The following is a 15,778-nucleotide window of genomic DNA, read 5'->3' as shown; positions in this document are numbered from 1 at the left end:
TCTCTGGCCATACTCCCTCCACCCCAGCGGACGATGGCGTGGAACACCGCAGAGGCCACCACAGTGTATATGCTTCTTTTACTTTTTATTCATAGCTGTATGTAGAAGTGTTTGGTTGTATCTGCTGCTTTAATGTCTTTAATGTCCTCTGTGTTCTTTGATGTTTGATGTTTCCCTCTTACACACATGGAAGAGGGATGTGTACCATGGCTATGAGTTGTTGTTTTTTTCCCTTGGCCTCAGTCTGCACCCCCTCTCCAGGGCCCAGGCTAAGACCGATTTTTTTATTTTATTTTAATCTTCTATTTTTTTCTCCCATTCCCCTCCTTGTTTACCTGTATCTCACCTTTTTTGTAAGGGGCGCTGGAAGCCGGCAGACCCGTCAGCGATCCTGTTCTGTCTCCCTGTAATGTTTGTCTAAACTTGAATGGGATTGTGCTGAAAATTTTAATTTTCCAGAAGGAACTGTCCTGACGGAATAAATAAAGTACTATCTAATCTAATCTAATCTAATTACTCTATCACAAAAAAACAAGAGTTGTAGAAATGATTGTAAACTCAAGACAGCCATGATGTTCTTTACAAGTGTATGTACACTTTTGATCGCCGCTGTACATTGCAAGTATTAAGAATTATTTCTAAAACCTTTTACCATTTCTGTACACAATTTTTAAATACACACTTCATAAAAAGTCGAATAGTTGAATGTAAAACAGTATATACTCACAGTTTTGATCATCATGGTAATTACTGTATTTTCTTTTTACAATAATGTAGATTTATGTGAGAACAGGCATTTACCATGGAGGAGAACAGATGTGTGACAATGTGAACACACAAAGAGTGCCCTGCTCCAACCCCAGGTAAATTAACACTTTTCCACCATTTGCTTATTCTTATTAGCACAAGCTTTTACCATTTTTGCACTGCTATTTTAGCTTTTGATTACGATTGGTGACTGCAATCTACATCAGTCTATGTTACTGTCTGCTTGTAATTCATTGTTCTCCACACTTGTGTTGTTTATCTGCAGATGGAATGAGTGGCTGACCTATGACATGTACATCCCGGACATCCCCCGTGCTGCCAGACTTTGCCTCTCCATTTGCTCAGTCAAAGGCAGGAAAGGAGCCAAAGAGGTACTGTAGAACAGTGTTTTTCAACCTTTTTTGAGCCAAAGCACATTTTTTGCGTGGCAAAAATTTGGAGGCACACCATCAGCAGAAATCATTAAAAAACAACTCAGTTGACAGTAGAAAGTTGTTAGATAGAACTTTAAACCATAACCAAGCATGCATCGATATAGCTCTTGTCTCAAAGTACTGTCACGACCTGTCACATCACGCCGTGATTTATTAAGAGTGTTTTGCTGTTTTTTTGTGTGTAGTAGAGATGCGCGGTTTGCGGATAAACCGCGGGTCGGGCGGGTGACATGACGAAAAAATTGATTTTAAATACATTCGGGCGGGTGGCCGTTGAACCGATTCGGAAATATCTATTGTAATAATCCCAGGAAGTCCTGTGGGGAGTGCTCAGAGAGTATGGGGTATCGGACTGTCTTATTATGGCGGTCCGATACCTGTATGATCAGTGTCAGAGCTTGGTCTGCATTGCTGGCAGTAAGTCGGACACGTTTCCAGTGAGGGTTGGACTCCGCCAAGGTTGCCCTTTGGCACCGAAATTTCTAGGCGCAGTCAAGGCATTGAGGGGTTCCGGTTTGGTGGCCGCGGGATTAGGTCTCTGTTTTTTGCAGACGATGTGGTCCTGATGGCTTCATCTGGCCAGGATCTTCAGCTCTCACTGGATCGGTTCGCAGCCGAGTGTGAAGCGACCGGAATGAGAATCAGCACCTCCAAGTCCGAGTCCATGGTTCTCTCCCGGAAAAGGGTGGAGTGCCATCTCCGGGTTGGGGAGGAGACCCTGCCCCAAGTGGAGGAGTTCAAGTACCTAGGAGTCTTGTTCACGAGTGAGGGAAGAGTGGATCGTGAGATCGACAGGCGGATCGGTGCGGCGTCTTCAGTAATGCGGACGTTGTACCGATCTGTTGTGCTGAAGAAGGAGCTGAGCCGGAAGGCAAAGCTCTCAATTTACCGGTCGATCTACGTTCCCATCCTCACCTATGGTCATGAGCTTTGGGTCATGACTGAAAGGATAAGATCACGGGTACAAGCGGCCCAAATGAGTTTCGTCCGCCGGGTGGCGGGGTTCTCCCTTAGAGATAGGGTGAGAAGCTCTGTCATCCGGGAGGAACTCAAAGTAAAGCCGCTGCTCCTCCACATGGAGAGGAGCCAGATGAGGTGGTCAGGATGCCACCCGAACGCCTCCCGAGGGAGGTGTTTAGGGCACGTCCAACCGGTAGGAGGCCACGGGGAAGACCCAGGACACGTTGGGAAGACTATGTCTCCCGGCTGGCCTGGGAACGCCTCGGGATCCCCCGGGAAGAGCTAGACGAAGTGGCTGGGGAGAGGGAAGTCTAGGCTTCCCTGCTTAGGCTGCTGCCCCCGCGACCCGACTTCGGATAAGCGGAAGAAGATGGATGGATGGATGGATAATCCCAGGAATGTAGGCTCATAAAACTTCTTTGTTTGTCTTGTCTTTATTGCACAAGATGTATTACAACCACACAACAGCTCTCATGTCTCTAACGCTTTTCCCGGGACAACTCAAACTCTCACTTCCTGTCGATAACGTCACTTCCCTATCTCTCCCGGAAGTCCCGCCCCCCAGCCAAAGTCATTGGCTAACACCCCGTAGCCAGCCGCTACATTATACATAGTTAAATGTTATGTTGAAGAGGTTCGTTTAGCCTACTGACGTGTATTTATAAATGGTTGATTTATATAGGCTAGTAGCTAAAGTTTTTTACCTGACAACTTTTGATGGTACAATCCATATAACACGTCACAGACAACGTCACGCTAACATCACGTGACACTTCTGATGAAGGCTGCAGAAGCAAGGTAGCCCAAACTTGTCAGCTACAACACTTTACCTTACTAGCCTATAGAAATCAACCATTTATAAATAGTTAAATGTTGTTACCCACATACGAAAAACGAGCAGCACTCTTTGAAACAGTATGTGGGCATACTTTTATTTTGAAGTGTCTCGTTTGGTCTGTCGGCGGATGTAAGGAAGATACTTCCGGGTATGGCCAACGAGGTATTTGACATTTGTTGGTATTTTACTTGGTAAAATGTTTGATCCACATGCTGTGCATGTTATTATTTTTACGTTTGTAACGTGCTTTATTTATTACAGTTTTCACGGTGAATTTGAAGGGAAAGGAAGCCTACAAATAAATCAGTTCAAGAAAGCCATCGTGTCTGTGCTATTTGGAGGGAGTTACACTTTCTAACCTCACTAATGCCTTGCATCGTTTATATTAGATATATAACAACGGGCGGGTGGGTGTGGCTTTGAGGAAATGTTGGTTCGGGTGGGTGGCGGGTGGATGACGACTTTTGTGATGCGGTTTCGGGTCATATAATTGCCTATCCGCGCATCTCTACTGTGTAGTGTTTTAGTTTTTGTCTTGCGCTCCTATTTTGGTGGCTTTTTCTCATTTTTTGGTATTTTCCTGTAGCAGTTTCATGTCTTCCTTTTGAGCGATATTTCTCGCTTCTACCTCAGTTTTAGCAATCAATAATATTTCAGTTGTTTTTATCCTTCTTTGTGGGGACATTGTTGATTGTCATGTCATGTTCGGATGTACTTTGTGGACGCTGTCTTTGCTCCACAGTAAGTCTTTGCTCTCGTCCAGCATTCTGTTTTTGTTTACTTTGTAGCCAGTTCAGTTTTAGTTTCGTTCTGCATAGCCATCCCTAAGCTTCCAATGCCTTTTCTTAGCAGCACTCACCTTTTGTCTATTTTTGTTTTAAGCATTAGACACATTTTTTACCTGCACTCTAACATCTAAAAAGCAATTAGCTACCTGCTGCCATCTACTGATATGGAAGACTATTACACGGTTACTCTGCCGAGCTCTAGACAGCACCCACACTCAACAACAACAACACATCATTTGCAGACTATAATTACTGGTTTTCAAAAAATATTTTTAACCCAAATATGTGAAATTAGATCATCTCCCACGGCACACCAGACCGTATCTCAAGGCACACTAGTGTGCCGCAGCACAGTGGTTGATAAACTCTGCTGTAGAAAGCAGGGGATAAGCTGTAATGTTAAACTATTACTGGTTTTAGTACGAGTAACCATTTATCACAGTACAATATGTATTAATATTGATATATAATAAGAAGTAGATGCATCAATTTATCAACAATTAATTTAGTTCATCACTTTCAATGATTAACCTGCCCTACGCTGAGGTGGCGACTTGTCCAGGGTGTACCCAGCCTTCCGCCCGAATGCAGCTGAGATAGGCTCCAGCACCCCCCGCAACCCCAAAAGGGACAAGCAGTAGAAAATGGATGTATGGATGGACTTTGAATGACAGTAAGTAGGCAATGGCAACACTGATTCTACACGGACCTAATTGTCAAACAGTGATGGATAACAGATTGATAAATCATGATTTATGGTTTCAAAATTATAACATTAGGAGGCAATTAACATGAACGATGTACTGATCTATTAATGATCCAGACATATGGAAATGTGAAGGGTTATAATTTACTAGGCCGGTGGTGATTGCTCTAAGACTGCAAGGGAGGCTCGGCTTCTCTGAAAATGTGGAAAAAAAGTACTTTTCTGTTCACATTTTGTTGACTAAATAGTGTATGTGCTGGAAGGCTTTCATCTTTTGTTCTGAATTACCTACATTTATAACAACTGATGACTTTTTTAAAATTCACTGTGGTAGTATCAAAGTGCTGTAAACAGTGTGTAGTCTGAGCTTCCATCTACTTCACTGGGGAAGCGTAGAGTGGGTTGTTCCACGGCAGCCAAACTAGGCACTGGATCAATGCCGGGCTATATCCCGACCAACGGATGCCAAGTTTCTCTGGAAGTGTACGGGAAGTGAGCTTGGCCTTAGCTGGCCTGGAGGTTGGGTTTCCGCATGATGAGTGGATGATCTGTCTGAGGCTGAATCCCTTTCTGATTGACAGCAAAATGAGTGAATCTGCAATCTTGGAATATAAATCCCTGCCAGAGTATTTTTCAAGTTTCATTTCGTTGTTGAGTTGATATGGAGGATTTCACAATCCTCTAAGTGACATTTTCTTTGTACAGTCTGGCATCTTTTTATTTTTGATCGGTTATTGGAGAGGTAATCTTGTTTGGAGCATTCCTGACAACATTCATGTTTTTGCAGGGGAATCACGTTTTCTGTCCTTTCTTCCCATCGTCTTAATGGTCCTGTTTTTTCCTGGGATTTTGTGGGGGTGGCTGTGGCCTATCTCATGTCATATCTATATTTGGAATGCTGAGGCGATTATGTAGGAAAAAGTAAAGTGCATTATATTTATATAGCACTTTTTCTCAAGTGACTCAAAGTGCTTTACATTGAGAAAATATGTCAGAATAAAGGTCTAATTAGTTAGGGACACTTTTTTTTGAGTCAAAGGGACATGAGTTCGGTTCTAATCTAAAGCCCGGTTTTACTTTTTTATTTCCCCTATTTAGAAATGCAAATGTTGACAAGTATGGGTTAAAGATTAGCTGAAATTGAGCTTCCCCTACTTAAAACAACAGCTGCCGCCACTGCACAAGGCCTGTCGACTGAGGTTTGCTTGTCAAAATACCAGGGTGTCTATCTAGCCATCATAATATCAATCAATCAATGTTCATTTATATCGCCCTAAGTCACTAGTGTCTCAAAGGGCTGCACAAACCACTACGACATCCTCGGTAGGCCCACATAAGGGCAAGGAAAACTCACACCCAGTGGGACGTCGGTGACAATGATGATAACACACCTTAAAACGACAGAGTACAGACAAAGAGAATGATGTCATCTATAAGATCTTGTAAGGTTCTCATTCAAAGTTGACCTATATAGCCCTTAAAGACAAATGTCTCAAAGGGCTGCACGATCCATAAGGACATGGGTGTCAAACTCTGGCCCGCGGGCCAAATTTGTCCCGCCGTGTAATTTCCTTTGGCCCTTGAGATAATATCAAATTAACATTAGAGCTGGCCCACTGCCGTAACACCACATTAACCAGGTAAAGTGAGTTTGAGACCCCTGGGCTAGAGTATACAAATGAGTTTTAAGAGGGCACTTAAATGATTTTACTGATTAAATCCTTATTAATGAGAACGAAATGCTCATAGAGACAGACGGGTGCAATGGTGTGAGTGGAAGGACATGCTCATCACAATTACTCAGTAGAAAGAGCACCCCCGAAGGTTGTATACTTGGATGAGGAGCTCTCAAAGAACCAGACAGACAACAGATTGAAGAATGCAGTGAATTGTATAAAAACTCACACTTATGTTAACCACACTCCAATGAAAACCCAAACATTTGAAGTGAACAAGAATCCAGTACAAAAGCTGGACTTTGGAAAACATTCAAAGCCTGATTTTTTTATTTCAATCTTCTGTCCAGGTTAAAAATAGTTTAAGGACTTTTTGATGAAGAGGACAAGACAAAATGGGATACAGTGACAGACATTTTAGTCCAGATAGTCAAAGACACTTTGCTTAATAAAGACCAAAGTACGCTTCAGAAATGTACGGCAGTGGATATTGGTATTTTGGGATTAAACAAAAGGTTAGAGAATGTAGAAATGTAGAGAAGCAAATAATAGACTGTATTAATGATCAGAAGGTGACTTAGCAAACATTACAGTGTGTAACGGTATAGCTCGTTTGGTAGAGTGGCCGTGCCAGCAACTTGGGGGTTGCAGGTTCGATTCCCACTTCCGCCATCCTAGTCACTGCCGTTGTGTCCTCGGGCAAGACACTTTACCCACCTGCTCCCAGTGCCACCCACACTGGTTTAAATGTAACTTAGATATTGGGTTTCACCATGTAAAGCGCTTTGAGTCACTAGAGAAAAGCGCTATATAAATATAATTCACTTCACTTCACAGATTGATCACAGTTCTGGCAGAAAGGCAGAACATGTAAGTTATGGGTGCAAAAATTCAAAAGCTTCCTATATCCTATAGTTTTGGAGAGTATATAGGAGAGTTATTTCACAATATGAGAGAGACTATGCCAAATGTTCCAGAATCAATGGAAGGCCCCACATTTCTGAAATCCAATCTAAACTGTGGAGTTACAAGGCCCATCCATCCATCCATTTTCTACCGCTTATTCCCTTTTGGGGTCGCGTGGGGCGCTGGCGTCTATCTCAGCTACAATCGAGCGGAAGGCGGGGTACACCCTGGACAAGTCGCCACCTCATCGCAGGGCCAACACAGATAGACGGACAAAATTCACACTCACATTCACACACTAGGGCCAATTTTAGTGTTGCCAATCAACCTATCCCCAGGTGCATGTCTTTGGAGGTGGGAGGGGCCTATCCCCAGGTGCATGTCTTTGGAAGTGGGAGGAAGCCGGAGTACCCGGAGGGAACCCACACATTCACGGGGAGAACATGCAAACTCCACACAGGAAGATCCCGAGCCTGGATTTGAACCCAGGACTGCAGGAACTTCGTATTGTGAGGCAGACGCACTAACCCCTCTGCCACCGTGAAGCCCTGAGTTACAAGGCATCTGATCAAAATGGGGTTGTGCTCGAGAGGATCGATGCTCCGGAAGAGTATAGTGTTGAGAAACTAATGGATGTCATAAATATGTTCGAGGAACATTTCCAGAGGTTCTGGCTCAGTTCATTTTCATTGTAGTGAAAATGGCCCAATCCGCCTGATGAGCTATGCCGCAAAGATTGCTCTCAGAAATGTGCTACTCACAGCATGCAGGAGGATAACGCCAGCAATTGGAAATCAACAGTTTGTAATCTGTGCAGGCACAAGAAAAGATAATTGTTTTAAAAATCATGACAAAAACAGCTGTGGAAAATGCAGGTATGTCTGTGCATGTTTAATTGATTATACAAAAGCTCACAAAGGATTGTCTGGAGATCTTAGCAGACTGGACCTGCATGTAGAAGACTTCTGTTTGCTGGCAGGTTTATACTGGAACCAGTTGGCATGTATTAAAACATTGATTAAGACTACAGAAAATCTACAAATATATTTGTAACATTAAATGATGCAAAATGATCATTGGGAAGTTAGAAAAAGAGAGGGATCTAAGAATTTGAGAGCTGTTAAGATCTCCCGTTTGGGAACACTTTGGCTGCGCGATACAACAATGGAGGACGGAGGTCTGCCAACATTGTTCAGCAGCTGCTCCTGACAACACGTCAAACATGTGTTGCACCTTTCCTGCTTCCGGCCCGAGGAGCGCAGGGGAGACACTCCTCCAGGGCTGATGTATTCTCGGGGGCAAAACTCTACACTCTACCCGGCAGTGGCTCTCCACAGCTCCGGACTCCAGGGTAAATGAAAGGTCCGGCGATTAGTTGCAAATCGTGGCTTTATTAAGGTCTTGCACACAACCAATCCAACAAAACACAAGCCACTCCCCACACTCACCTACCGCTCCCTCACCTCGCTCGCCCACACACTCACCGCACATGCTGACAAATACTACTCTTGACTCGACTTGACTTGACTTTATTAATTCATGCTTGCAGTGGACTCTAGCCCCCACTGAAAAAAACAGCTAAACTTTACAATAAATATCAAACAAACAAAAATAAAAAAAAATGAAAAGAACAGACAGTATTTTATATAAAAAAACATGGAAGCTGCATGGAAACTATTAGCATTCAGGTATATGACTGTATTACTTATTTAATTAGATAGTGTCATTATACAGCTTAATTGCATTGTGCAGGGTAGGGTTTTTAAGTCTCTTTGTCAAGGCTTTGGGCTCGGGTTCAGCCAGCTTATGTTGGTTCTTCGGTATAGCTCGGTTGGTAGAGTGGCTGTGCCAGCAACTTGAGGGTTGCAGGATCGATTCCCGCTTCCGCCATCCTAGTCACTGCCGTTGTGTCCTTGGGCAAGACACTTTACCCACCTGCCCCCGGTGCCACCCACACTGGTTTAAATGTATCTTAGATATTGGGTATCACTATGTAAAGCGCTTTGAGTCACTAGAGAAAAGCGCTATATAAATATAATTCACTTCACTTCACAATGTAGTGCGGCTGCCTCGTGTTGGAGGTAGCAGGTCATGCAGAGGGTAAAACACGTTAACCCATTTGAAGTGTCACCACCACATTCAAGAAGCCTCTCCTCTGCGAGTCAGGCAGGGCTGAAGCAATGACAAATGTTTTTATAGCAGCAGATTTAAGTCCAAATTGGATTAAAAACTAGATTTTGACCCACGTCTATGGTGGAAGAACATTGAGGAACGGCGTGGCGCAGTGGGGAGAGTGGCCGTGCGCAACCCGAGGGTCACTGGTTCAAATCCCACCTAGAACCAACCTCGTCACGTCCGTTGTGTCCTGAGCAAGACACTTCACCCTTGCTCCTGATGGGTGCTGGTTGGCGCCTTGCATGGCAGCTCCCTCCATCAGTGTGTGAATGTGTGTGTGAATGGGTAAATGTGGAAGTAGTGTCAAAGCGCTTTGAGTACCTTGAAGGTAGAAAAGCGCTATACAAGTACAACCCATTTATCATTTTATATCCTCTTAATGCCAAGTTAACCAGGCTGAGTGGGAAAGAAAAGTTAATATGAGGCTGAGTTGACTTGAAACTGTTTAATGTTGCACTTTTTATATGTAGAATAAACTTGTGTCATTTTTTTTAATCTGAGCAACAACTTGAGGCAGTTTAATGTTGATTAACTTTGACCCCGACTTAAACAAGTTGAAAAACTTATTGGTGTGTTACCATTTAGTGGTCAATTGTACTGAATATGTTCTGTACTGTGCAATCTGCTAATAAAAGTCTCAATCAATCAAAAAAAGCACTTTATATATAGAAAGGTTTTTTAAGAAACCATTCTGAGCCTTATCTTATTTTAGTTTTTATTTTATATACAGTATTTCGACCACATTCACCCTGGCAATGGACCCTGTGTGTATATGTATTCTATGCCATCGTTTACAAATTTGGTAAATAAATAACCAAGAAATGTATATATTGTTGTTTTCTTCCTGTACCGAAAATTAACCGAACCGTGACCTCTAAACCGAGGTACGTACCGAACCAAGATTTTTGTGTACCGTAACACCCCCTATATAAGACATTAAGAAATGAAGCTGAATGAGAACGCTAAAACCATATTTGTGGAATACAATGATTGCCTATGTCTACAAATAAAACACTTCCAGGGAGCACGCGAAAGAGAGATGTAAGGTGAACGAGAGCAGTGAGATCGTCTTTGGTTCTGTTTAATTGCTAATCAAGGAGTGTGGTGACAGAAAACATCATCAGAAACTCTATCGGTAAGAGTAGTCTTTTCCGTTTGTATAAACACTCAAACTTACTGTATCCTAAGAAGACTAGAACACTTACTCAAAGCATAAATATCAACATCCAATACATCACTTATTGGTTGGATATCAATCAAGTGGTTAAGCTAAAAATACTATATAATTGTATTACAATTGTCCTATGTAGTTTGTTGGTGTTTTATTGATAGTGAATCAAAGATTGGACGTACGCAGATATTTTTCCCCCCTCTTCTGTCTTTCTTTGTTGGAGAAATGTGTGTGTGCGATTGTGTCAAAGTGTGCCAGACATGGATATGGTAAACAGACACCAGGGGTTCATCCTTTCCCCTGTTGTGCCATGGCAGGTCGAGGTTAGGTTTGCAGATGTTCTTTCAGACACTACTTGAATTAAAGATAAACACCTCTCCGCAGCAGCCTTTTGTTCAATCACTTACTTTAAATAAACCCATTTTGACCGGCTGCCAATGTGAAACCCTGTCCACCTCCCCACATTGTCCTTTATCACCTGACTCTCGGTGCACAGTAAAGAATCATCTTGTCGACCAAGCTTTTTCTTTCCAATAGAATTACCAAGACACGAGATTGTGTAATTATACTTCCACATTGCTCATGTAATAGATTTGATTGTTTTTTCCTGCTATTTTTTGTATAATTGCATTTAAAGGTGAAAATACTATGAGAATATGCTAGTATATGCTTTTACCTTCTTTTTTTGTGAATTCTATTTATATAGCGCTTTTCTCTAGTGACTCAAAGCACTTTACATAGTGACACCCAATATCTAAGTTACATTTAAACCAGTGTGGGTGGCACTGGGAGCAGGTGGGTAAAGTGTCTTGCCCAAGGACACAACGGCAGTGACTAGGATGGCGGAAGCGGGAATTGAACCTGCAACCCTCAGGTTGCTGGCACGGCCACTCTACCAACCGAGCTATACCGCCCCTTTTTAAACATCCATCCATCCATCCATCTTCTTCCGCTTATCCGAGGTCAGGTCGCGGGGGCAACAGCCTAAGCAGGGAAACCCAGACTTCCCTCTCCCCAGCCACTTCGTCCAGCTCTTCCCGGGGGATCCCGAGGCGTTCCCAGACCAGCCGGGAGACATAGTCTTCCCAACGTGTCCTGGGTCTTCCCCATGGCCTCCTACCAGTTGGACGTGCCCTAAACACCTCCCTAGGGAGGCGTTCGGGTGGCATCCTGACCAGATGCCCGAACCACCTCATCTGGCTCCTCTCCATGTGGAGGAGCAGTGGCTTTACTTTGAGTTCCTCCCGGATGACAGAGCTTCTCACCCTATCTCTAAGGGAGAGACCCGCCACCCGGCGGAGGAAACTCATTTGGGCCGCTTGTACCCGTGATCTTATCCTTTCGGTCATGACCCAAAGCTCATGACCATAGGTGAGGATGGGAACGTAGATCGACTGGTAAATTGAGAGCTTTGCCTTCCGGCTCAGCTCCTCCTTCACCACAACGGATCGATACAGCGTCCGCATTACTGAAGACGCCGCACCGATCCGCCTGTCGATCTCACCATCCACTCTTCTCTCACTCGTGAACAAGACTCCGAGGTACTTGAACTCCTCCACTTGGGGCAGGGTCTCCTCCCCAACCCGGAGATGGCACTCCACCCTTTTCCGGGGGAGAACCATGGACTCGGACTTGGAGGTGTTGATTCTCATGATTGATTAAAAAAAAGAGGTAATTTAAATATATTCAGAACCCCAAGATATACACATAAGTTTAATTATGGCATCTTATTTCAGTAGTTTTAAAGATGTAGATTTCCAGTGGAGGAAGGCATCAAAATATTGGTCCTTTGCTGGCTGTTGAAGTTAGTTTTGTTGAACCACTTACAAAGACATGGACAGTCTACATTCTGTGAACAATACACAAATTGTGTATTTGTGATTTATTACCTTAAATCAGGGGTCTCAAACTCACTTTACCTGGGGGCCACTGGATGCAGAGTCTGGGTGCCGCAAGAAAAGATTTCCTAAAAACAAATGTGCGTACTCCACAGCATGGAATATATTTGTATTTAGCCGACGCACTGAGAATAATATTATTTCTGCAATGTGTGTCGTTCCAAGCGAAATAAGTGCTCGCTGCGAAATAGGTGCCCCAGCGTGTCGGGGCATATATTTAGCGCCTTAAGTGCGAAATATATGCCCACTAGAGATGCGCGGATAGGCAAATATATCATCAAAATCGTAATCCACCCGCCACCCACCCGAACCAACATTTTATCCGGACCGTACCCGCCCGCCAACCGCCCGCTGAAATACATCAGAGGTTAGCCACCTTTACCATTCTCAGAGCTATTCAAAACTGTTTCACAGAGTAGTGTAGTCAATTGGAGCCGTTAAGGTTCTCGCGACTATTCAGTAGCATTCATCCTGACGACAAGAATTTGGGCATGCTGTGAAGACATTGCCTTTGACACCTTCAACAACATGTACGAACCGATTGTTGGTCCGGCAACATGTTGTGTGCAGCTTACGCAATCACACGTATGAGATTGAAAGGCATACTGGGTGACACAGAATGATATAAACGACTTTATCACTTACTAATATGCGCCACCCTATGAAGCCACACAATACAAGATTGACAAACACATTTCGGGAGAACATCCTCACAGTAACACAACATAAACGCAACACAACTAATACCCATAATCCTTTGTATATATGACAAATCCTGAATAGATTTGACACCCCCGCGCCCCCAACCCCGCCCACCTTACCGACGCACGGGGGGGGGTTTGGGGTGTATAAAATATTCAGGAAGTGTCATGAATACAAAGGATTATGGGTATTTGTTGTGTTGCGGTTATGTTGTGTTACTGTGAGGATGTTCTCCCGAAATGTGTTTGTCGTTCTTAATTGGTGTGGCTTCAAAGCGTGGCGCATATTACTAAGAGTGTTAAAATTATTTATATCACGACCATTAGTGTATTCTGTGTCACCCAGTATGCCTTGCAGCCGTGTGCGTATTACCGCGGAAGCCACACACAACATGATGCTGGACTGACAAGCAGAGCGTGTATGGTGTAGAAGGCGACAAAGCCAATGGCTTCATAGCACGCACTATTTAATATCTGGGTGACTGCCGGCAGTCATTCAAGAGAACAATAGCGTCTCCTATTGACTTCTTCGCCTTATGACACGGGTCTAAATGGCTCTTTGAATGGCATAGGATACCGATCCCAGTACCATGTATATCAAATGTCTCCGGATGGTTCAACCGCCACCCGCCCGAATCCAATTAAAATCTATTTCTTCGTCATGTCAACCGCCCGACCCGCGGACTCCGCGGATGAGACCGCAAACCGCGCATCTCTAATGCCCACCCTATTGTATACAGTGGGTATGGGACGGCTTGCCAAATAATTGCCCCTGTGGCCTCAGTGAGAGTGCAGACGAGGTATACTCATTAATTAAACTTGGATTTGCTGATATTGTTCGCTAAAAGAAAAAACGTATCATACCAAAGTTACTGTGATATATATTGTCCACAAACAAACAAATCTTCAGAGTCTCGCTAAACACTACTAGGATGGTCTCTCTCTCGCTACACACACCTTGGTTTGTCAATGATGCCGCCCTGCCAAAAAAACTGCCCGGCTGGTCACTGGGCACTGGACTGCGCAGGTGCGCGCATGCGCACCCCCCCCCTGAGCTTTTATTTCGCAGGGCACAAATTTGGCGTCACACCGGAATAGCGAGCGAAAAAAAGTGACTGCGTCACATAGAAATATATGTAGTGTTCATCGTGTCAGGCAAGGCAAATGTAAAAAAACCCAAAAAAAACCCAACAATTTGATTTGGTCCAGGTTATCGAGGACTGTTATTACTGATGGACAGGTGTCGCGGTGTGAATGCACCCTAGTCTCCATAGCAACGTCTCTGTTGCCGCTTTTCCACTAACGCAGGGGTAGGCAACCCAGAACGTTGAAAGAGACATTTTTGGCCCAAATAACACAACACTGTCAAGCGCCATTCATATAAAAACTCGCGGCCACACTAACATTCAACTTTTAATATTAAGGTGGGGGCCGCAAAATAACGTCTCAAATCGCCCCCCGCGACCCCGAAAGGGAATAAGCGGTAGAAAATGGATGGATGGATGGATGTAGATATAAATGTAAACGGAATACAATGATTTGCAAATCCTTTTCAACCCATATTCAATTGAATGCACTACAAAGTAGGGGCGGCATGGCGTAGTGGGTAGAGCAGCCGTGCCAGAAACCTGAGGGTTGCAGGTTCGCTTCCCACTTATTGACATCCAAATCGCTGCCGTTGTGTCCTTGGGCAAGACACTTCACCCTTGCCCCCGGTGCCATTCACACTGGTGAATGAATGATGAATGAATGATTGGTGGTGGTCGGATGGGCCGCAGGCGCAAACTGGCAGCTACGCTTCCGTCAGTCTACCCCAGAGCAGCTGTGGCTACAGATGTAGCTTACCACCACCAGGTGTGAATGAATGATGGGTTCCCACTTCTCTGTGAGCGCTTTGAGTATCTAACAATAGAAAAGCACGATATAAATCTAATCCATCATCATCATCAAAGACAAGATATTTAGTGTTCAAACTCATAAACTTTTTTTTTTTTTTTGCAAATAACAATTAACTTAGAATTTCATGGCTGCAACACGTGCCAAAGTAGTTGGGAAAGGACATGTTCACCACTGTGTTACATCCAATTTTCCCTCCAATTTTTCATGTGTGAGCAAACGCCAAAACTCCTTGAGCATTCAGTGGCGCACATGTGAGCGACGGCAGACGTGCACACTGTTATGCGCTTATGTTTTCATTCGGTTTTGTGCGCAGAGGACGCGTGAGCAGTGTGCAATTGCACAGGCGCGTACCTTATAGGGAACGTTGGTTACATCACCTTTTCTTTTAACAACACTCAATAAACGTTTGGGAACTGAGGAAACTAATTGTTGAAGCTTTGAAAGTGGAATTTTTTCCCATTCTTGTTTTATGTAGAGCTTCAGTCGTTCAACAGTCCGGGGTCTTCGCTGTCGTATTTTACGCTTCATAATGCGCCACACATTTTCCATGGGAGACAGGACTGGACTGCAGGCGGGCCAGGAAAGTACCCGCACTCTTTTTTTACGAAGCCACGCTGTTGTAACACATGCTAAATGTGGCTTGGCATTGTCTTGCTGAAATTTGCAGGGGCGTCCATGAAAAAGACGGCGCTTAGATGGCAGCATATGTTGTTCCAAAACCTGTATGTACCTTTCAGCATTAATGGTGCCTTCACAGATGTGTAAGTTACCCATGCCTTGGGCACTAATGCACCCCCATACCATCATAGATGCTGGCTTTTCAACTTTGCGTCGATAACAGTCTGGATGGTTTGTTTC

General features: G+C 44.0%; 1 protein-coding gene across 4 annotated transcripts in view; it reads left to right on the top strand.

Moving 5' to 3' along the window:
* The window catches only part of LOC133540868 (phosphatidylinositol 4,5-bisphosphate 3-kinase catalytic subunit alpha isoform-like), a 79,111-nt gene that overhangs the window by 30,909 nt on the left and 32,424 nt on the right, over nt 1–15,778 (top strand). For all 4 annotated transcript variants that reach the window (XR_009803748.1, XM_061883868.1, XM_061883867.1 and 1 more), the window contains 2 exons: nt 778–863; nt 1,034–1,139. Coding sequence is in view for 3 of the 4 variants with exons in the window: in XM_061883868.1 (XP_061739852.1) it covers nt 778–863; nt 1,034–1,139 (192 nt within the window). In the remaining variant the exon portion in view is untranslated. The remainder of the gene's footprint in view (nt 1–777; nt 864–1,033; nt 1,140–15,778) is intronic.

Source organism: Nerophis ophidion, linkage group LG22 (genome assembly GCF_033978795.1).
Source record: "Nerophis ophidion isolate RoL-2023_Sa linkage group LG22, RoL_Noph_v1.0, whole genome shotgun sequence".
Taxonomy (NCBI): domain Eukaryota; kingdom Metazoa; phylum Chordata; class Actinopteri; order Syngnathiformes; family Syngnathidae; genus Nerophis; species Nerophis ophidion.
Note: the sequence above shows the minus strand (reverse complement) of the source record. Positions and strands in the feature narration are given on the sequence as shown.